The 21,581-nt window shown below is 49.0% G+C and overlaps 1 protein-coding gene across 1 annotated transcript in view; it reads left to right on the top strand.

Moving 5' to 3' along the window:
* Positions 1 to 536: 536 nt before the first annotated feature.
* LOC135546598 (ephrin type-A receptor 4-like) overlaps positions 537 to 21,581 on the top strand; it is a 69,519-nt gene continuing 48,474 nt past the window's right edge. The window contains exons 1-3 of the mRNA XM_064975160.1: positions 537 to 772; positions 2,133 to 2,200; positions 5,469 to 6,132. Coding sequence (XP_064831232.1) covers positions 676 to 772; positions 2,133 to 2,200; positions 5,469 to 6,132 — 829 coding nt within the window. The 5' untranslated portion in view covers positions 537 to 675. The remainder of the gene's footprint in view (positions 773 to 2,132; positions 2,201 to 5,468; positions 6,133 to 21,581) is intronic.

The raw sequence follows: 21,581 nt of genomic DNA, 5'->3' as shown, positions 1-21,581 counted from the left end.
ATAATCCAATAGATACTGACTATCTGTGATTGTATCCGCTAGGTGGCGACCTTGGTCTTAAGCGTTTCACCTTGTACAGCGATGCGCATCACTGGAGACGAGATTCATAATTCACTTTATGAGAAAAATGACAAATATCTGCCTATACATGAGAATGACGAGCCCTAAGAAATAATTAAGATTTTCTATGATTCTTTTAGCAAAGCACTTTTGAGACACTGGTGTTATAGCCTAGACCTAATAAGGAGAACGTTGAAAAATTAAACAAAAATCAAAATGTATTAAACGTTTTGGGGAATTTCATCTTCATTATTAATTACAACGTAAATACATTATCTTGGAAGTTTATTGCTTCTCTTTAACAATAAAAAATAGCGGTGTCCGCATGACAGAAATTCACTAAATATTACAGTAACTCCCATTACACAGTCCCATTTTGGCCATACAAGTGTCCATTCATGGCTGAGGGGTAGGGGGACAGTTAATGATTATTTGCCCCTGTTTTCCCGACCACTGTGTTTCTTATTTGGACGGACTGCCGCGTCAGAGCGCGCAGACTCACCTCCCGGCTGTTTCGGAGCTTCGCTCTATCCCTGCTTCAAACACATATTCCACAGGGAGAGAGAGAGAGCAAGACCTGTGAGGAGCGGAACGAACGACCAGAAAAAACGACAAATGGCACTCATGGCTGGGATTTTGTTTACGGCGACCTCTGTGCTGCTTGGAATTTCTACGTGTGTTTCTTCGGCACGGATTTACCCCCCAAACGAAGGTAAGACTTGGAATAATAGCGGAGCCCGGTTTTGGACTTTTTCTCCGCTAGTTTATACTCCGTCCACTTCGTGTGTGAGACGGACCACAATCCCGGTGTCCCGTAGCTATTCTGGACTCGTGCAAGGACCAGCATCACTCAAAGAATTGGCCAACACTATTAATTTGCTCAACATCATGTACCATTAATCTCTGATATTGGATTAGGCTTTCCATATGCGTCATACCCATCGAACGTTTTGTGTCATAGACTACTAGGTTATCTCTTTACCTAAGTTGCTGAAAGCGCTTTGCAGAAAGCCGCAGCGTATGAAGTCCATATGGGGCTCTAGCAGGGTCTGAGTGGAGTGCTGTTAAATATTTCTTCAGTCTCTGTTAATTAGGCGATAGCCAACTTCTTCAGCAAAATTAGTTTTTTTCATGAGCCATATAGGCTACAAAGACACGATGTTATACACAAATCAGTATTGCTTTGGAGGGCATGTATGTGTCTGGTTTTGTGCAAGGCCGTTGTGCAAAAGCCACCCTTACAAAATGAGCCATGTAATTTTAGTTCATAACCTTGTATTGCAGTCGCAGTTCTGTAAAATTATTCTCATTCAATTAACAAGTGGTGTTTGCGCATTTTCTTTGTCAAAACGCATTAACTTCAAAGCAATACTAAAATAATTACCCAAGTCATTTCAGATAAAGGACAACATCTTAAATTAAATCCACTTAAAAAAAATGTTAACTCGCTGCATATTTAAGCGCTTACATTTGTGATTTTCTTCACTGCGCAGTGAGAGGATTTCCGTAAGAAATATAAGGGACTATTGAAATCTCATTACGGATTCTTTTTGATTTCTCACTGAAGCAAGTTGATTTAGACGTCCGTGCTCCTCATCGTAGAACCTCAGGACCTGAGTTAATAAAACAGACGCACGGAGTCTCCAACATGTATTGGAGAGTCGCATTCACCGGGTTACAATGTCAATACCCATATGGTTCTTTATACAAAATATAAAATCCCTGTCAAATGGGATCCCTTTATGTTTTTAATCATCACATACCCCCTGTAAAAATATATCCAATTACGCATTTGAGTAATGCAAACATATTACATCGTTTATGGATGTAGGTGTGTGTGGAATGGGCCTATAGATACGTCATTACATATTGATCATTAGCTTACTTCTGACAGGCTTTAGTTGAGCAGATTGCACCTAGTTGTTTTCCTCGGCAAACTGCTTAATAACTATCCAACTATGGCAACAATACGGTGGCTGTTCCAGACTGTATATCATCACTGTAGACAAGGTTACACATATTCAGTGTTATGAACGTCTATAACTGCTCACTTCTCTTTCTATGTTTTTCAGTGACGTTACTGGACTCCAGATCCGTAGCGGGGGAGTTGGGCTGGGTCGCCAACCCAACAGAAGGAGGGGTAAGTGCCCCTTGTTAAGACGCGGGTCCCCCGTTGAGTCAAAATGGAGAGACGATGTCCTCTATAGCCCACCGCCCCCCCCCCCCGTCCTTCTCTCCCTCTACTCGCGGTAATGGTTAGATTTGAGTCCGATACTGCAGCGGGCGTCAGGTTTCCTGAATAGACGGCTGATTGAATCGGTCTTTGTGGAGAAACGTTATATCCTTTTCCCCCATTGAGGCGCGGGGGAAGAGGAACTTGGCAGCACAGAAAGGGCCCTCTGGAATGGATGAATGAAGGGAAGTGGCAGCGGGTTTCAGTCCTCACAGTAGGATTGGATTGGGCCATAAAGCAATAGGGAATGTGATCGGACTAAATGCATGATCCCGCGGTCTAATTGGGATATATATAGTTGCGCTGATAAGGTATAGAGTGCGACTGTTTCGGGAATGTCCGTGTTAGGCCCTTCGGTGCGCGCTGCTGGGGCCGGTCTGGCACACACTCCCCTGTCCGTCGTTCCCTGAGCCGAAGCAGCAACAGCACTGGCGTTTGAATAATTACATGGAACCATCTTATATGTGTTGTTGTATTTATAGACTAAACCAACAAGGTGGCCCAAAGTAGAGCAACATATGCTCTCCATTACGTTCTTCTTTCTATTCAGGCATCTTCTGGCATATCAATTATATTTTAATGATACAGTTTATGGTATGCTATAGACCCACAAAATAAACGTTGCCGGTTTGTGTCAGCCTTCTCTCCAACTTGTTTTATTCACCATTGGGTTGAGTAGCTGTTCAATGAATGTGGCTCGTGTGTGCTGCTGTTGGGTGCTCTCCGTTCCTTCTTCAGCGGGTTCCTCCGTGGCGGATGGATTGACAGGGTGCTGGCAGCGCCGACAGGCCTGCATTCACGCTCTCATTACGACCAATTACCCTCATTCTCCCTCTCCTCCGCTATCGGGGAAAGGTGCGGCCTTATCTGCCTAGCCGGTTGATTTCCACAATAAAGGGCCAAGCAGAAAGAAGAAAGCTGTTGAATAAAGCAGCGGGGTGATGGACACTTTCTCAAATCGGAACCTCAGCCATGTTTAGCGTTATCTCCCCTACTCAAATGAATAGGGCTTTAAACGAGAGTTATGACAACGCCTTGAATCAAATTCAGCACAGCATACATCCTTCACCCTAGTAATAGCTCTGTTTGGACTCGTTTCTCTAAATAGAATATAGTCCTAACCAGATACAAGCAGAAGGCTGGCTTGTCTGCTCTTGTTTTTAAATGCAGTCACTTTGACAACTTTTTAAAACCTCATTGTGTAATGTTAAAGGCCCGGTGCAGTCAAACATTAGATTTCCCTGTGTTTTCATTATTATTATTATTATTGATTTGTTTAACCTATTTCCAGACTAAGATGTCAAATAATACTGTTATATTTCGAAAATGATGATCATGCCCTTTTAGTGTAAGAGTTATTTGAAAAGACCACCTGAAGATTTCAGCCTGTTTTGGTGGGATGGAGTTTTAGCCTGCCTGTTGACATCACCAGGTGGTAAATGAGTTAATAGACCAATAAGAAAGAGAGTTCCAAACCTCTCTGCCAATAGCAGCTAGTTTTCAGTTTCCCCTCTCCACTCAGACCAATCCCAGACAGTCCTAGCAAAATTCTTGCTTGAGAAATGTTTCTTTGCTAACAAGCAATTTTTTGTTTCTTTTTGTCCATTTTAATTTAAAACAATCACAGTAAGGTACTTAATTGTTACCCCGAAATGATTATTTATCCATGTCATCTACAAGACCCTGCTAGGTAAAGTCCCCCCTTATCTCAGCTCACTGGTCACCATAGCAGCACCCACCTGTAGCATGCGCTCCAGCAGGTATAGCTCTCTGGTCACCCCCAAAACCAATTATTTCTTTGGCCACCTCTCCTTCCAGTTCTCTGCTACCAATGACTGGAACAAACTACAAAAATCTCTGAAACTGGAAACACTCATCTCCCTCACTAGCTTTAAGCACCAACTGTCAGATCAGCTCACAGATTACTGCACCTGTACATAGCCCACCTATAATTTAGCCCAAACAACTACCTCTTTCCCTACTGTATTTATTTTATTTTATTTATTTATTTTGCTCCTTTGCACCCCATTATTTTTATTTCTACTTTGCACATTCTTCCATTGCAAATCTACCATTCCAGTGTTTTACTTGCTATATTGTATTTACTTTGCCACCATGGCCTTTTTTTGCCTTTACCTCCCTTATCTCACCTGATTTGCTCACATTGTATATAGACTTGTTTATACTGTATTATTGACTGTATGTTTGTTTTACTCCATGTGTAACTCTGTGTCATTGTATGTGTCGAACTGCTTTGTTTTATCTTGGCCAGGTCGCAATTGTAAATGAGAACTTGTTCTCAACTTGCCTACCTGCTTAAATAAAGGTGAAATAAAATAAATAAATAAATATATTGAGATAAAAATGGCTGCGTTGGCCCTTTAAAAGCACACACCATAATGCCCCCAACGCCTTTCAAAACTCCATATACCCCATGCTCTTTAGTAGCTGGGACTTTATCGTAAGTAAAACAAACATTGTTCCTATAATGATAAGCCAGCCAGTCATCGATAACGTAATCCATGCACCTCATGAGTTCATTCTAAAAACACCCGGTCCACATGTGTGCTGTCCAAACCCTCTCCCTCTCCAAAATAAGTTGTAGGCCTACAGAAGGAACACAGACACCCTTTTCCATTGGGTTTTTGTTCAGATCACTATAAGCCCCTACAGCCTTAAGGCCTATCCATTAGCTCATACACAAGATTCTTTCAATATCTCTTCACCCTCACTCTGTATTTCTCTCCATTTGGTGACCTTTAAATGAATCATGGAGTTATGGGGATTTACATTGAGGTCATCATGATTTGACATTAAAATAATAATTTTAATGGTGCATGTTCCCCAAGGATTTGCTTGGTTTCCTTTTATGTGGAGATAAAACGTACTCGTCAGGCCTCTGTACTGTATTCAAGCCTATGTGTACTTATTTCTGATTGTACCGGTAGTAGTTTCATTATAACAGGCCTTGCTATTTACATTAGGCTTTGTCATGCATTTATTATTACGTTTGGTTTGAAATACTTGACCTACTGAGACGCAGACATTAAGTCCCCGTTCTGCTATGGTCTTTCTCAATGTATGTCTGCAAGTTAATATGTGGCCTACCATTTGACAGATTTGTCATAATGTTTGTCAGATGTTTTCCTACAATTTCCTGTGTTTGTCTCCTCAGTGGGAGGAGGTGAGCATCATGGATGAGAAGAACATCCCCATCAGGACGTACCAGGTGTGTAACGTGATGGAACCCAACCAGAACAACTGGCTTAGAACGGACTGGATCCCCCGGGTTGGCGCCCAGCGTGTCTACATTGAAATCAAGTTCACCCTGCGCGACTGTAACAGCCTCCCTGGTGTCATGGGAACCTGCAAGGAGACCTTCAACCTTTACTACTACGAGTCCAACAACGACAAGGAGCGCTACATCCGAGAGAACCAGTTTGGCAAGATCGACACGGTGGCGGCCGACGAGAGCTTCACCCAGGTGGACATCGGAGACCGCATCATGAAGTTGAATACGGAGGTCAGGGATGTGGGAGCCTTGACCCGGAAGGGTTTCTACCTGGCCTTCCAGGACGTGGGAGCCTGCATCGCCCTGGTGTCTGTCAGGGTGTTCTATAAGAAGTGTCCCCTGGCTGTGAGGAACCTGGCCCAGTTCCCTGACACCACCACCGGGGCTGACACCTCATCACTGGTAGAAGTCCGAGGATCCTGCGTAAATGATTCAGAGGAGCGTGACGTTCCCAAAATGTACTGCGGGGCGGACGGAGAGTGGCTGGTGCCCATCGGGAACTGCCTGTGTAACCCAGGATTTGAGGAGAGAAACCTTGAATGTCAGGGTAAGTTAAGGAGACAAAGCTTCTGTCTGCCTCTGATATATATATATATTCCTCTAGTCACGGGCAGCAGCTGTTCTGTGTGGTTATTTATATTCTTCTCCATCGTTCTCTCTTCATTCACCTTCCATCTCTATCTCCATACAGTAGTCTGCTTCTTTATCATATCTCCCTCCTCTCTCTCTGTCTGTCTCTTTGTTTCACTCCCTCCATGTATCCCACTCTCTTTGTCCCTCGCTCTTGCTCTCTCTCTCACACTCTCTCTCGCTCTCTCTCTCTCCCTCTCTCTCGCACACTCTCTCGCTCTCTCTCTCCCTCTCTCTCTCACATTCTCTCTCCCTCTCTCTCTCTCTCTCTCTCTCTCTCTCTCTCTCTCACACACACTCTCTCGCTCTCTCTCTCTCTCCCTCTCTCACACTCTCTCTCACTCTCTCTCTCTCCCTCTCTCTCTCACACTCTCTCTCGCTCTCTCTCTCTCCCTCTCTCTCTCACACTCTCTCTCGCTCTCTCTCTCTCCCTCTCTCTCTCACACTCTCTCTCGCTCTCTCTCTCTCCCTCTCCCTCTCTCTCACACACTCTCTCTCGCTCTCTCTCTCCCTCTCTCTCTCACACACTCTCTTTCACTCTCTCTCTCTCCCTCTCTCTCTATTCACCAGCCTCTCTCTCTTTTGCTTGTTGTCTCTCTCTCCTCTTCCCCTCCCTGCGTCTCTCCTACATGATATCAGGCTGGTTAATAGAAGAGGTGATGATTGTAAATGGTGTAATTATCCAGTCCATTGGGATGTGTTAGTTAGGTCAGGGGTACAGGCCTGCTATAGGGATGTGGTAGTTAGGCCAAGGTACAGGCCTGTTATTGGGATGTGGTAGTTGGGTTAGGGGTACAGGCCTGTTATTGGGGTGTGGTAGTTAGGCCAGGGTACAAGCCTGTTATTGGGATGTGGTAGTTAGGCCAGGGGATGAGGCCTGCTATAGGGATGTGGTAGTTAGGCCAGGGGATCAGGCCTGCTATAGGGATGTGTTAGTTAGGCCAGGGGATCAGGCCTGCTACATGGATGTGCTAGTTAGGCCAGGGGATCAGGCCTGCTACATGGATGTGGTAGTTAGGCCAGGGTACAGGCCTGCTATAGGGATGTGGTAGTTAGGCCAGGGTACAGGCCTGTTATTGGGATGTGGTAGTTAGGCCAGGGGTACAGGCCTGCTATTGGGATGTGTTAGTTAGGCCAGGGTACAGGCCTGTTATTGGGATGTGGTAGTTAGGCCAGGGTACAGGCCTGCTATAGGGATGTGGTAGTTAGGCCAGGGTACAGGCCTGCTATAGGGATGTGGTAGTTAGGCCAGGATACAGGCCTGTTATTGGGATGTGGTAGTTAGGCCAGGGTACAGGCCTGTTATTGGGATGTGGTAGTTAGGCCAGGGTACAGGCCTGTTATTGGGATGTGGTAGTTAGGCCAGGGTACAGGCCTGTTATTGGGATGTGGTAGTTAGGCCAGGGTACAGGCCTGTTATTGGGGTGTGGTAGTTAGGCCAGGGTACAGGCCTGTTATTGGGATGTGGTAGTTAGGCCAGGGTACAGGCCTGTTATTGGGGTGTGGTAGTTAGGCCAGGGTACAGGCCTGTTATTGGGGTGTGGTAGTTAGGCCAGGGTACAGGCCTGTTATTGGGATGTGGTAGTTAGGCCAGGGTACAGGCCTGCTATAGGGATGTGGTAGTTAGGCCAGGGTACAGGCCTGCTATAGGGATGTGGTAGTTAGGCCAGGATACAGGCCTGTTATTGGGATGTGGTAGTTAGGCCAGGGTAACAGGCCTGTTATTGGGATGTGGTAGTTAGGCCAAGGTACAGGCCTGCTATAGGGATGTGGTAGTTAGGCCAGGGTACAGGCCTGTTATTGGGGTGTGTTAGTTAGGCCAGGGTACAGGCCTGTTATTGGGGTGTGTTAGTTAGGCCAGGGTACAGGCCTGTTATTGGGGTGTGTTAGTTAGGCCAGGGGAACAGGCCTGTTATTGGGGTGTGTTAGTTAGGCCAGGGTACAGGCCTGCTATAGGGATGTGGTAGTTAGGCCAGGGTACAGGCCTGTTATTGGGGTGTGTTAGTTAGGCCAGGGTACAGGCCTGTTATTGGGGTGTGTTCGTTAGGCCAGGTGAACAGGCATGTTATTGGGGTATGTTAGTTAGGCCAGGGTACAGGCCTGCTATTGGGGTGTGTTAGTTAGGTCAGGGGTACAGGCTTGCTATAGGGATGTGGTAGTTAGGCCAGGGTAACAGGCCTGCTATAGGGATGTGGTAGTTGGGCCAGGGTGCAGGCCTGTTATTCGGATGTGGTAGTCTGGCCAGGTTACAGGCCTGTTATTGTGATGTGTTAGTTAGGCCAGGAGAACAGGCCTGTTATTGGGGTGTGTTAGTTAGGCCAGGGTACAGGCCTGTCATTGCGGTGTGTTAGTTAGGCCAGGGGAACAGGCCTGTTATTGGGGTGTGGTAGTTAGGCCAGGGTACAGGCCTGCTATTGGGATGTGGTAGTTAGGCCAGGGTACAGGCCTGTTATTGGGGTGTGTTAGTTAGGCCAGGGTACAGGCCTGTTACTGGGATGTGTTAGTTAGGCCAGGGTAACAGGCCTGTTATTGGGGTGTGTTAGTTAGGCCAGGGTACAGGCCTGCTATTAGTTAGGCCAGGGTAACAGGCCAGCTATTGGGATGTGTTAGTTAGGCCAGGGTACAGGCCTGTTATTGGGGTGTGTTAGTTATGCCCTGTTATTGGGTACAGGCCTGTTATTGGGATGTGTTAGATAGGCCAGGGTAACAGGCCTGTTATTGGGGTGTGTTAGTTAGGCCAGGGGAACAGGCCTGTTATTGGGGTGTGTTAGTTAGGCCAGGGGATCAGGCCAGCTATTGGGATGTGTTAGTTAGGCCAGGGGAACAGGCCTACCATTGGGATGTGTTAGCTAGGCCAGGGGAACAGGCCAGCTATTTGGGATGTGTTAGTTAGGCCAGGGGATCAGGCCTGCTACATGGATGTGGTAGTTTGGCCAGGGGATCAGGCCTGCTACATGGATGTGGTAGTTAGGCCAGGGGATCAGGCCTGCTACATGGATGTGGTAGTTAGGCCAGGGGATCAGGCCTGCTATAGGGATGTGGTAGTTAGACCAGGGGATCAGGCCTGCTATAGGGATGTGTTAGTTAGGCCAGGGTACAGGCCTGCTATAGGGATGTGGTAGTTAGGCCAGGATACAGGCCTGTTATTGGGATGTGGTAGTTAGGCCAGGGTAACAGGCCTGTTATTGGGATGTGGTAGTTAGGCCAAGGTACAGGCCTGCTATAGGGATGTGGTAGTTAGGCCAGGGTACAGGCCTGTTATTGGGGTGTGGTAGTTAGGCCAGGGTACAGGCCTGTTATTGGGGTGTGTTAGTTAGGCCAGGGTACAGGCCTGCTATTGGGATGTGGTAGTTAGGCCAGGGTACAGGCCTGTTATTGGGATGTGGTAGTTGGGCCAGGGTACAGGCCTGTTATTGGGATGTGGTAGTTAGGCCAGGGTACAGGCCTGTTATTGGGGTGTGTTAGTTAGGCCAGGGTACAGGCCTGTTATTGGGGTGTGTTAGTTAGGCCAGGGGAACAGGCCTGTTATTGGGGTGTGTTAGTTAGGCCAGGGTACAGGCCTGCTATTGGGGTGTGTTAATTAGGCCAGGGGTACAGGCCTGCTATTGGGATGTGTTAGTTAGGCCAGGGTACAGGCCTGTTATTGGGATGTGTTAGTTAGGCCAGGGTACAGGCCTGTTATTGGGGTGTGTTAGTTAGGCCAGGGTACAGGCCTGTTATTGGGGTGTGTTAGTTAGGCCAGGGGAACAGGCCTGTTATTGGGGTGTGTTAGTTAGGCCAGGGTACAGGCCTGCTATAGGGATGTGGTAGTTAGGCCAGGGTACAGGCCTGTTATTGGGGTGTGTTAGTTAGGCCAGGGTACAGGCCTGTTATTGGGGTGTGTTCGTTAGGCCAGGTGAACAGGCATGTTATTGGGGTATGTTAGTTAGGCCAGGGTACAGGCCTGCTATTGGGGTGTGTTAGTTAGGTCAGGGGTACAGGCCTGCTATAGGGATGTGGTAGTTAGGCCAGGGTAACAGGCCTGCTATAGGGATGTGGTAGTTGGGCCAGGGTGCAGGCCTGTTATTGGGATGTGGTAGTTAGGCCAGGGTACAGGCCTGTTATTGGGATGTGTTAGTTAGGCCAGGAGAACAGGCCTGTTATTGGGGTGTGTTAGTTAGGCCAGGGTACAGGCCTGTCATTGCGGTGTGTTAGTTAGGCCAGGGGAACAGGCCTGTTATTGGGGTGTGGTAGTTAGGCCAGGGTACAGGCCTGCTATTGGGATGTGTTAGTTAGGCCAGGGTAACAGGCCTGTTATTGGGGTGTGTTAGTTAGGCCAGGGGAACAGGCCTGTTATTGGGGTGTGTTAGTTAGGCCAGGGGATCATGCCAGCTACATGGATGTGGTAGTTAGGCCAGGGGATCAGGCCTGCTACATGGATGTGGTAGTTAGGCCAGGGGATCAGGCCTGCTACATGGATGTGTTAGTTAGGCCAGGGGATCAGGCCTGCTATTGGGATGTGGTAGTTAGGCCAGGGGAACAGGCCTGCTATAGGGATGTGGTAGTTAGGCCAGGGGATCAGGCCTGCTACATGGATGTGGTAGTTAGGCCAGGGGATCAGGCCTGCTATAGGGATGTGGTAGTTAGGCCAGGGGATCAGGCCTGCTACATGGATGTGGTAGTTAGGCCAGGGGATCAGGCCTGCTAAATGGATGTGGTAGTTAGGCCAGGGGATCAGGCCTGCTATAGGGATGTGGTAGTTAGGCCAGGGGATCAGGCCTGCTATAGCGATGTGGTAGTTAGGCCAGGGGATCAGGCCTGCTAAATGGATGTGTTAGTTAGGCCAGGGGATCAGGCCTGCTACATGGATGTGGTAGTTAGGCCAGGGGATCAGGCCTGCTACATGGATGTGGTAGTTAGGCCAGGGGATCAGGCCTGCTACATGGATGTGTTAGTTAGGCCAGGGGATCAGGCCTGCTAAATGGATGTGGTAGTTAGGCCAGAGGATCAGGCCTGCTACATGGATGTGTTAGTTAGGCCAGGGGATCAGGCCTGTTATTGGGGTGTGTTAGTTAGGCCAGGGTACAGGCCTGCTATAGGGATGTGGTAGTTAGGCCAGGGGAACAGGCCTGTTATTGGGGTGTGTTAGTTAGGCCAGGGTAACTGGCCTGTTGTTGGGGTGTGTTAGTTAGGCCAGGGGATCATGCCAGCTATTGGGGTGTGTTAGTTAGGCCAGGGTACAGGCTTGTTATTGGGGTGTGTTAGTTAGGCCAGGGTACAGGCCTGCTATATGGATGTGGTAGTTAGGCCAGGGGAACAGGCCTGTTATTGGGGTGTGTTAGTTAGGCCAGGGTACAGGCCTGTTATTGGGATGTGTTAGTTAGGCCAGGGTAACAGGCCTGTTATTGGGGTGTGTTAGTTAGGCCAGGGTAACCGGCCTGTTATTGGGGTGTGTTAGTTAGGCCAGGGGATCATGCCAGCTACATGGATGTGGTAGTTAGGCCAGGGGATCAGGCCTGCTACATGGATGTGGTAGTTAGGCCAGGGGATCAGGCCTGCTACATGGATGTGTTAGTTAGGCCAGGGGATCAGGCCTGCTATTGGGATGTGGTAGTTAGGCCAGGGGAACAGGCCTGCTATAGGGATGTGGTAGTTAGGCCAGGGGATCAGGCCTGCTACATGGATGTGGTAGTTAGGCCAGGGGATCAGGCCTGCTAAATGGATGTGGTAGTTAGGCCAGGGGGTCAGGCCTGCTATAGGGATGTGGTAGTTAGGCCAGGGGATCAGGCCTGCTACATGGATGTGGTAGTTAGGCCAGGGGATCAGGCCTGCTACATGGATGTGGTAGTTAGGCCAGGGGATCAGGCCTGCTAAATGGATGTGGTAGTTAGGCCAGGGGATCAGGCCTGCTATAGGGATGTGGTAGTTAGGCCAGGGGATCAGGCCTGCTATAGCGATGTGGTAGTTAGGCCAGGGGATCAGGCCTGCTAAATGGATGTGTTAGTTAGGCCAGGGGATCAGGCCTGCTACATGGATGTGGTAGTTAGGCCAGGGGATCAGGCCTGCTACATGGATGTGGTAGTTAGGCCAGGGGATCAGGCCTGCTACATGGATGTGTTAGTTAGGCCAGGGGATCAGGCCTGCTAAATGGATGTGGTAGTTAGGCCAGAGGATCAGGCCTGCTACATGGATGTGTTAGTTAGGCCAGGGGATCAGGCCTGTTATTGGGGTGTGTTAGTTAGGCCAGGGTACAGGCCTGCTATAGGGATGTGGTAGTTAGGCCAGGGGAACAGGCCTGTTATTGGGGTGTGTTAGTTAGGCCAGGGTAACTGGCCTGTTATTGGGGTGTGTTAGTTAGGCCAGGGTAACAGGCCTGTTATTGGGGTGTGTTAGTTAGGCCAGGGGATCATGCCAGCTATTGGGATGTGTTAGTTAGGCCAGGGTACAGGCTTGTTATTGGGGTGTGTTAGTTAGGCCAGGGTACAGGCCTGTTATTGGGATGTGTTAGTTAGGTCAGGGTAACAGGCCTGTTATTGGGGTGTGTTAGTTAGGCCAGGGGATCAGGCCAGCTATTGGGATGTGTTTGTTAGGCCAGGGGAACAGGCCTACCATTGGGATGTGTTAGTTAGGCCAGGGGAACAGGCCTACCATTGGGATGTGTTAGTTAGGCCAGGGGAACAGGCCAGCTATTGGGTTGTGTTAGTTAGGCCAGGGGATCAGGCCTGCTACATGGATGTGGTAGTTAGGCCAGGGGATCAGGCCTACTACATGGATGTGGTAGTTAGGCCAGGGGATCAGGCCTGCTTCATGGATGTGTTAGTTAGGCCAGGGGATCAGGCCTGCTATTGGGATGTGGTAGTTAGGCCAGGGGATCAGGCCTGCTAAATGGATGTGGTAGTTAGGCCAGAGGATCAGGCCTGCTACAGGGATGTGGTAGTTAGGCCAGGGGATCAGGCCTGCTAAATGGATGTGTTAGTTAGGCCAGGGGATCAGGCCTGCTACATGGATGTGTTAGTTAGGCCAGGGGATCAGGCCTGCTATAGGGATGTGTTAGTTAGGCCAGGGTACAGGCCTGTTATTGGGGTGTGTTAGTTAGGCCAGGGTACAGGCCTGTTACTGGGATGTGTTAGTTAGGCCAGGGTAACAGGCCTGTTATTGGGGTGTGTTAGTTAGGCCAGGGTAACAGGCCTGTTATTGGGGTGTGTTAGTTTGGCCAGGGGATCAGGCCAGCTATTGGGATGTGTTAGTTAGGCCAGGGTACAGGCCTGTTATTGGGGTGTGTTAGTTAGGCCAGGGTACAGGCCTGTTATTGGGATGTGTTAGTTAGGCCAGGGTAACAGGCCTGTTATTGGGGTGTGTTAGTTAGGCCAGGGGAACAGGCCTGTTATTGGGGTGTGTTAGTTAGGCCAGGGGATCAGGCCAGCTATTGGGATGTGTTAGTTAGGCCAGGGGAACAGGCCTACCATTGGGATGTGTTAGCTAGGCCAGGGGAACAGGCCAGCTATTGGGATGTGTTAGTTAGGCCAGGGGATCAGGCCTGCTACATGGATGTGGTAGTTTGGCCAGGGGATCAGGCCTGCTACATGGATGTGGTAGTTAGGCCAGGGGATCAGGCCTGCTACATGGATGTGGTAGTTAGGCCAGGGGATCAGGCCTGCTATAGGGATGTGGTAGTTAGACCAGGGGATCAGGCCTGCTATAGGGATGTGTTAGTTAGGCCAGGGGATCAGGCCTGCTACATGGATGTGGTAGTTAGGCCAGGGGATCAGGCCTGCTACATGGATGTGGTAGTTAGGCCAGGGTACAGGCCTGCTATAGGGATGTGGTAGTTAGGCCAGGGGATCAGGCCTGCTATAGGGATGTGTTTGTTAGGTCAGGGGATCAGGCCTGCTACATGGATGTGTTAGTTAGGCCAGGGGATCAGGCCTGCTATTGGGATGTGGTAGTTAGGCCAGGGGAACAGGCCTGCTATAGGGATGTGGTAGTTAGGCCAGGGGATCAGGCCTGCTAAATGGATGTGGTAGTTAGGCTAGGGGATCAGGCCTGCTAAATGGATGTGGTAGTTAGGCCAGGGGATCAGGCCTGCTACAGGGATGTGGTAGTTAGGCCAGGGGATCAGGCCTGCTAAATGGATGTGGTAGTTAGGCTAGGGGATCAGGCCTGCTACAGGGATGTGGTAGTTAGGCCAGGGGATCAGGCCTGCTAAATGGATGTGGTAGTTAGGCCAGGGGATCAGGCCTGCTATAGGGATGTGGTAGTTAGGCCAGGGGATCAGGCCTGTTATTGGGGTGTGTTAGTTAGGCCAGGGTACAGGCCTGCTATAGGGATGTGGTAGTTAGGCCAGGGGAACAGGCCTGTTATTGGGGTGTGTTAGTTAGGCCAGGGTAACTGGCCTGTTATTGGGGTGTGTTAGTTAGGCCAGGGTAACAGGCCTGTTATTGGGGTGTGTTAGTTAGGCCAGGGGATCATGCCAGCTATTGGGATGTGTTAGTTAGGCCAGGGTACAGGCTTGTTATTGGGGTGTGTTAGTTAGGCCAGGGTACAGGCCTGTTATTGGGATGTGTTAGTTAGGTCAGGGTAACAGGCCTGTTATTGGGGTGTGTTAGTTAGGCCAGGGGATCAGGCCAGCTATTGGGATGTGTTAGTTAGGCCAGGGGAACAGGCCTACCATTGGGATGTGTTAGTTAGGCCAGGGGAACAGGCCTACCATTGGGATGTGTTACTTAGGCCAGGGGAACAGGCCAGCTATTGGGTTGTGTTAGTTAGGCCAGGGGATCAGGCCTGCTACATGGATGTGGTAGTTAGGCCAGGGGATCAGGCCTGCTACATGGATGTGGTAGTTAGGCCAGGGATCAGGCCTGCTTCATGGATGTGTTAGTTAGGCCAGGGGATCAGGCCTGCTATTGGGATGTGGTAGTTAGGCCAGGGGATCAGGCCTGCTAAATGGATGTGGTAGTTAGGCCAGAGGATCAGGCCTGCTACAGGGATGTGGTAGTTAGGCCAGGGGATCAGGCCTGCTAAATGGATGTGTTAGTTAGGCCAGGGGATCAGGCCTGCTACATGGATGTGTTAGTTAGGCCAGGGGATCAGGCCTGCTATAGGGATGTGTTAGTTAGGCCAGGGGATCAGGCCTGCTACATGGATGTGGTAGTTAGGCCAGGGGATCAGGCCTGCTACATGGATGTGGTAGTTAGGCCAGGGGATCAGGCCTGCTACATGGATGTGGTAGTTAGGCCAGGGGATCAGGCCTGCTACATGGATGTGGTAGTTAGGCCAGGGGATCAGGCCTGCTACATGGATGTGGTAGTTAGGCCAGGGGATCAGGCCTGCTACATGGATGTGGTAGTTAGGCCAGGGGATCAGGCCTGCTACATGGATGTGGTAGTTAGGCCAGGGAAAATATGCCTGCCTGACTGCAGTGTGTATCTGATGGATAAATTGCTCAGGAGAGACCAGTCTAAATAGCTCCCCGTCTTACTTTCCTCCCAGCCCCAATCTCAGTCAGATGATTCTAGTCTCTCTCTCTCTCTCCTCCCCTACCCACCACACCACCAGCCCCAATCCCAGTCAGATGATTCCCAGTCTCGTCCAGTCTCTCTCTCTCTCTCTCTCTCTCTCCCCTTCCCACCACACCACCAGCCCCAATCCCAGTCAGATGATTCCCAGTCTCTCTCTCTCTCTCTCCCCTTCCCACCACACCACCAGCCCCAATCCCAGGAAGATGATTCACAGTCTCTCTCTCTCTCTCTCTCTCTCCTCCTTCCCACCACACCACCAGCCCCAATCCCAGGAAGATGATTCACAGTCTCCTCCAGTCTCTCTCTCTCTCCTCCCCATCCCACACTTCCCCATCACAGCCCAAATCCCATGGTTTTCAGAAGGGCCAGTGCTGGCCTGTGAGAGAGAGATAGACAGAAGCCCTCACTTGTCTGGTTTATCAGTCTATGCAGGTGGACGAGAGGTAGAAAGAGCTCAAACAGAGACACATGGCGATGAGGGGAAAATGCTGACAGTGTTTGTTTTTAGTCTTTAGTCCACCTCAATGATCCCTCTTGTTTCATGTTGTTTGTGTGACTATACTTAGTGAATGTCTTTTGTTATCCATCAGCATCTGAATAAAAACATGGCAATGCAAAAAAATAAATTGTAAAAAGCCAGAATGAATAAAAAACATGTTGAATCTGTTAATACATTTACCAAGGATATATAGACCTACTGTATGTTTTTCTCTTGGTGTGTGACTACCAAGTTTCTCTCCCGGTGTGGATACCAGTCTGTTGTGTGTGTAGTTCCTGGTGTGTGACTACTAGTGTGTTGTGTGTGTAGTTCCTGGTGTGTGACTACCAAGTTTCTCTCCCGGTGTGGATACCAGTCTGTTGTGTGTGTAGTTCCTGGTGTGTGACTACCAAGTTTCTCTCCCGGTGTGGATACCAGTCTGTTGTGTGTGTAGTTCCTGGTGTGTGACTACCAAGTTTCTCTCCCGGTGTGGATACCAGTGTGTTGTGTGTGTAGTTCCTGGTGTGTGACTACTAGTGTGTTGTGTGTGTAGTTCCTGGTGTGTGACTACCAGTCTGTTGTGTGTGTAGTTCCTGGTGTGTGACTACCAAGTTTCTCTCCCGGTGTGGATACCAGTGTGTTGTGTGTGTAGTTCCTGGTGTGTGACTACTAGTGTGTTGTGTGTGTAGTTCCTGGTGTGAGACTACCAGTCTGTTGTGTGTGTAGTTCCTGGTGTGTGACTACCAAGTTTCTCTCCCGGTGTGGATACCAGTGTGTTGTGTGTGTAGTTCCTGGTGTGTGACTACCAGTCTGTTGTGTGTGTAGTTCCTGGTGTGTGACTACCAGTCTGTTGTGTGTGTAGTTCCTGGTGTGTGACTACCAGTCTGTTGTGTTTGTAGTTCCTGGTGTGTGGCTACCAGTCTGTTGTGTGTGTAGTTCCTGGTGTGTGACTACCAGTCTGTTGTGTGTGTGGTTCCTGGTGTGTGACTACCAGTGTGTTGTGTGTGTGTGTGTGTGTGTGTGTGTAGTCAGCCGTCAGCTACCTCCCCCCAGCCTAAAGGGCAGTGGGCTGCTGCAGCGTGGGGTCAGAGGCCGACCAGGTTGATTAACGGGGACGGGCCACTCTACCTACCTTCATTTACGAGGGAACCTTTAAGCACTATCTCAGGACTAACTGCATGACAAACAGGCCTGGTGATTTAGTGTACTAGGGCTGGCTGGCTCCTTCTGAGGATGGTCGAGGAGGGTGCACTGAGGTACAAATGGCCAAAGATGGTGTGTGTGTGGGGGGGATAGGTTGGGGGTCAGGGGGTAGCATTTCGGGGCAAGAATGTTCTTTGGAGTGTAGCCTGTCTCCCCTGTTGGTTTCTGTGGCTGTGTGGATGGCAGGGGCCAGGTTTCTCTCTCCCCTGGGTTGTCTTCAAAGGAGAGAGCAGAGATGGCAGGCTGAAGGAAGGAGAGCTGACTGAGGGTAGTCTTTGAAAGATGATGTATCCTTACTGGTGTGAGTCAGCAACATTTAGTTCTCTCTCATACCGAACTCATGGGCAACTGAGTGCCCTTTAGTCTATCTTTGCACTGATTGTCTCTTAGTGTGTAGTCATGTGTTAATGTGTCTTTTTGCGATGTGTATACAGTGCCCTACGTAATTATTGGGGCAGTGACACATGTTTAGTTATTTTGGCAATTTAGATTTGAAATTATACAATGACTACGAGGTTAAAGTACAGACTGTCAGCTTTAATTAAAAGATATTTTCATCCATATCGGGTGAACAGTTTATAAATTACAGCACTTTCGTAGCCATAGTCCCCCCATTTTAGGGGACCAAAAGTATTGGGACAAATTCACTTACGTGTATTAAAGTAGTTAAAAGTAAGTATTTGGTTCCATATTCCCAGCACACAATGACTACATCAAGCTTGTGACTGTACAAACTTGTTGGATGCATTTGCTGTTTGTTTTGGTTGTGTTTTAGAATATTTAGTGTCCAATAGAAATGAATGGTAATATATTACGTCACTTTTATTGTAAATAAGAATATAATATGTTTCTAAACATTTCTACGTTGATGTGGATGCTGCCATTATTGTCCTTAATAAATCGTGAATAATGAAAGTTACAGACGCACAAATATCATACCCCCAACCTCTCTCTATTACAATAGCAGGGGAGGTTAGCATTTTATATCATACCCCCAAGACATGCCAACCTCTCTCTATTACAATAGCAGGGGAGGTTAGCATTTTATATCATACCCCCAAGACATGCCAACCTCTCTCTATTACAATAGCAGGGGAGGTTAGCATTTCGGGGGTTATGATATTTGTGCATCTAACTTTCTGTGTCATTGTCCCAATAATTACGGAGGGCATTGTATGCATGTGCTGTGTCATATAACATCAGTGGTACGTGCTCTATCACATCAGAGTTGGGTCAGACACACACTCACGTTCTGCCTGGGTCTCCATGGCTACCAGAGCGACAGTCCAGGGTCTACCTCAGTGTTTGATGGGTTGAAAGGTGGAGCTCACTGACAGCCTTCAAGTGCACTGACGAGGCAGAATACAGGGGGGCTCAACTTCAATATAATCATGTGGACCAAGACACTAAAGAGGGGCTGAGATGGGGGGTTGGGTCTCAAGTCCTCTGTCGGAACGAGGGTGTGTGTGTGTGTGTGTGTGTGTGTGTGTGTGTGTCAAGGTTATGGGGGTACCTTGGCCTCTGGTTCCCAGCAGTGGTGAGTGAATGGGACTCCCATCATTGTTGAAGCAGTGAGGTTGGAGGGTGTGTGGGGGTCAGAGGATTGTGAACACTGGCTGAGGGTCAAAGGTCACTTAGTTGTTCATCCATCTTGCTGGTACTCATGACAGGGTCGAGGGCCAGGATTTATTAAGACGTCAGGATCCTGACAGCTGGGTGTTCGGGGGCCGCCAGAATGTACACAGGGCACAGGGGCCAAGGGGAGAGAGATGCAGGGGCCAGGGAGGGCCCCATGAGAAGGACCGGGGGTTTGCTTTTGGGCTCCTTTCTTTTCTCTCTCATTCCCTTGTTTCTATGAGCTTTGGGTGGTGGGGTGACGCTCTCTGCCGCTAGTCGTCTGTTGAGGGTGACTGCATTGTTGAGGGGGGATTGTCGGAAGGACGTGTCACAAGTGTTTGCATGTGTGAATGTGTGTATATCGATGTGTGAGTCTTTGTGTGTATTGCGTTCATGTGAGTTAATGTGTATGACTGTGTGTGTTTGTCCGTGTATTGCGTTCATGTGTGCGAGTTTATGTGTGTATGTGTTGGAGGCAGACGCCTTGGGTGGCTGAACCGTGAAGGTGGCAGACTGTTTTGACACCTTTCATTGGGGAGGGAGGGATGGGTGGGGAGCAGACTGGGACTTTAAACCTCTACACCACCTTTACAAATACTACATCAAGTAGAGGGAAGCTCTTTCAAGTCACCCTGCCTGTCCACCCGCCTGTTCTGTTGTAGCAAGATGTGTACTTGCATGAATGAGTGTGTTTGTGTGTATGACCAGATTAGCATCAGAGAGAGGAAGGATTGTGTCCAAAGACTGGATTGTAGTGTTTTTCTCTATTCTCCTAACCTTAACCTGTTGATCGTGACCGTAGACCTTCTCTTGCTCTATTCTCCTAACCTTTACCTGTTGATCCTGACCGTAGACCTTCTCTTGCTCTATTCTCCTAACCTTAACCTGTTGATCGTGACCGTAGACCTTCTCCTGCTCTATTCTCCTAACCTTAACCTGTTGATTCTGACCTTAGACCTTCTCCTGCTCTATTCTCCTAACCTTTACCTGTTGATCGTGACCGTAGACCTTCTCCTGCTCTATTCTCCTAACCTTAACCTGTTGATTCTGACCTTAGACCTTCTCAACTGAAAGTGGTTCACATGATTGAATTATGGGGTATTACATATCACACAGCTTTCCAGTATTGATGTAATTGTAAGAGATGTAGTCCTCTCTCTGTCTCTCTCTGTCTCTATCCTCTCTCTCTGTCTCTGTCTCTCTCTGTCTCTATCCTCTCTCTCTGTCTCTCTCTCTTTCTCTGTGTGTCTCTGTGTCTCTCTGTCTCTGTCTCTCTCTGTTAACATTGTTAAATATGCACTAAGAAGCATCATCTAAATTCATCACGTAATTCTATTTATCCCTCTAGTCCCTCTTGACTTTAAATACACAAATGCATATTAGGTTTGTATCTGTAGTCTCCCTCTCTCTTCCGCCCCCTTTTCTCTCTATCTTTCTCCCTCTCTTCATGTATTTCTCTCTATCTTTCTCCCTCACTTCATGTATTTCTCTCTATCCTTCTCCCTCTCTTCATGTATTTCTCTTTATCTTTCTCCCTCTCTTCATATATTTCTTTGTCACCCCTACCTCTCTCTCTCTCTCTCTCTCTCTCTCTTGCCCTCCCTTCTTCCATCTCTCCCTCTCTCTCCCTTTCTCCCCCCTCCCTCCCCCTCTCCCTCTCGCTCCCTTTCTCCCCCTCTCCCTCCCTCCCTCCCCCTCTCTCCCTTTCCCTCCCTCTCCAGGGTTGTTAGTGCTAGTCAGGCTGTCTCTGGTGAAAGCACCGTGGTGAACATTATCGCCTGTCTCTATTCCGACACACAAGCACGTACACACACACATTCACATACACTAGAATAGAATTGAATGTGCATGTCACTTTTTCTGCCTTTCTAGAGAAGCTCATTTTGTGTTGCTGTAAGGAGAGACGAGAATCTATTACCACCAGGTAGGGGAAAGGAAAAGCATGACAAAGAGGACGAAATGTCTCATGACGGAGGATCCTTTCGCCCCTTATTTTTTTCAGCAATCACGCTAAAATAATTGCTGTACCTTAGAGTCCTCATTTCTTGCTTGTTTAGCTTCACTTATGTAAAACAGCTTGCCCTCCCTCTCCCCTCTCCCTCCCTCTCCCACTCCCCCTCTCCTCCTCCCTCTCCCTCTCCCTTCTCTCTTACCTCTCCCTCTCCTCCTCCCTCTCCCCCTCCTTCTCCTCACTCCCCCTCCCTCTCCCTCTCCTCCTCCCTCTTCTCTCTCCCTCTCCCTCTCCTCCTCCCTCTCCCTCTCCCCCTCCCTCTCCTCACTCCCCCTCCCTCTCCCTTGTCTCTTCCCTCTCCCTCTCCTCCTCCTTCCTCCCCCTCTATCTCTCCTCCTCACTCTTCCTCTCCCTCTCCTCCTCCCTCTCCCTTCTCTCTTCCCTCTCCCTCTCCTCCTCCCTCTCCCTTCTCTCTTCCTTCTCCCTCTCCCTCTCACTCTCCCTTCTCTCTTCCATCTCCTCTCCCTCTTCTCCTCCCTCTCCTCCTCCCTCTCCCTCTCCTCCTCCCTCTCCCTCTCCTCCTCCCTCTCCCTCTCCCTCCTCCCTCTCCTCCTCTCTCT

Source organism: Oncorhynchus masou, chromosome 9 (assembly GCF_036934945.1).
Source record: "Oncorhynchus masou masou isolate Uvic2021 chromosome 9, UVic_Omas_1.1, whole genome shotgun sequence".
NCBI lineage: Eukaryota > Metazoa > Chordata > Actinopteri > Salmoniformes > Salmonidae > Oncorhynchus > Oncorhynchus masou.
This window is presented reverse-complemented; position numbering and strand designations above follow the sequence as displayed.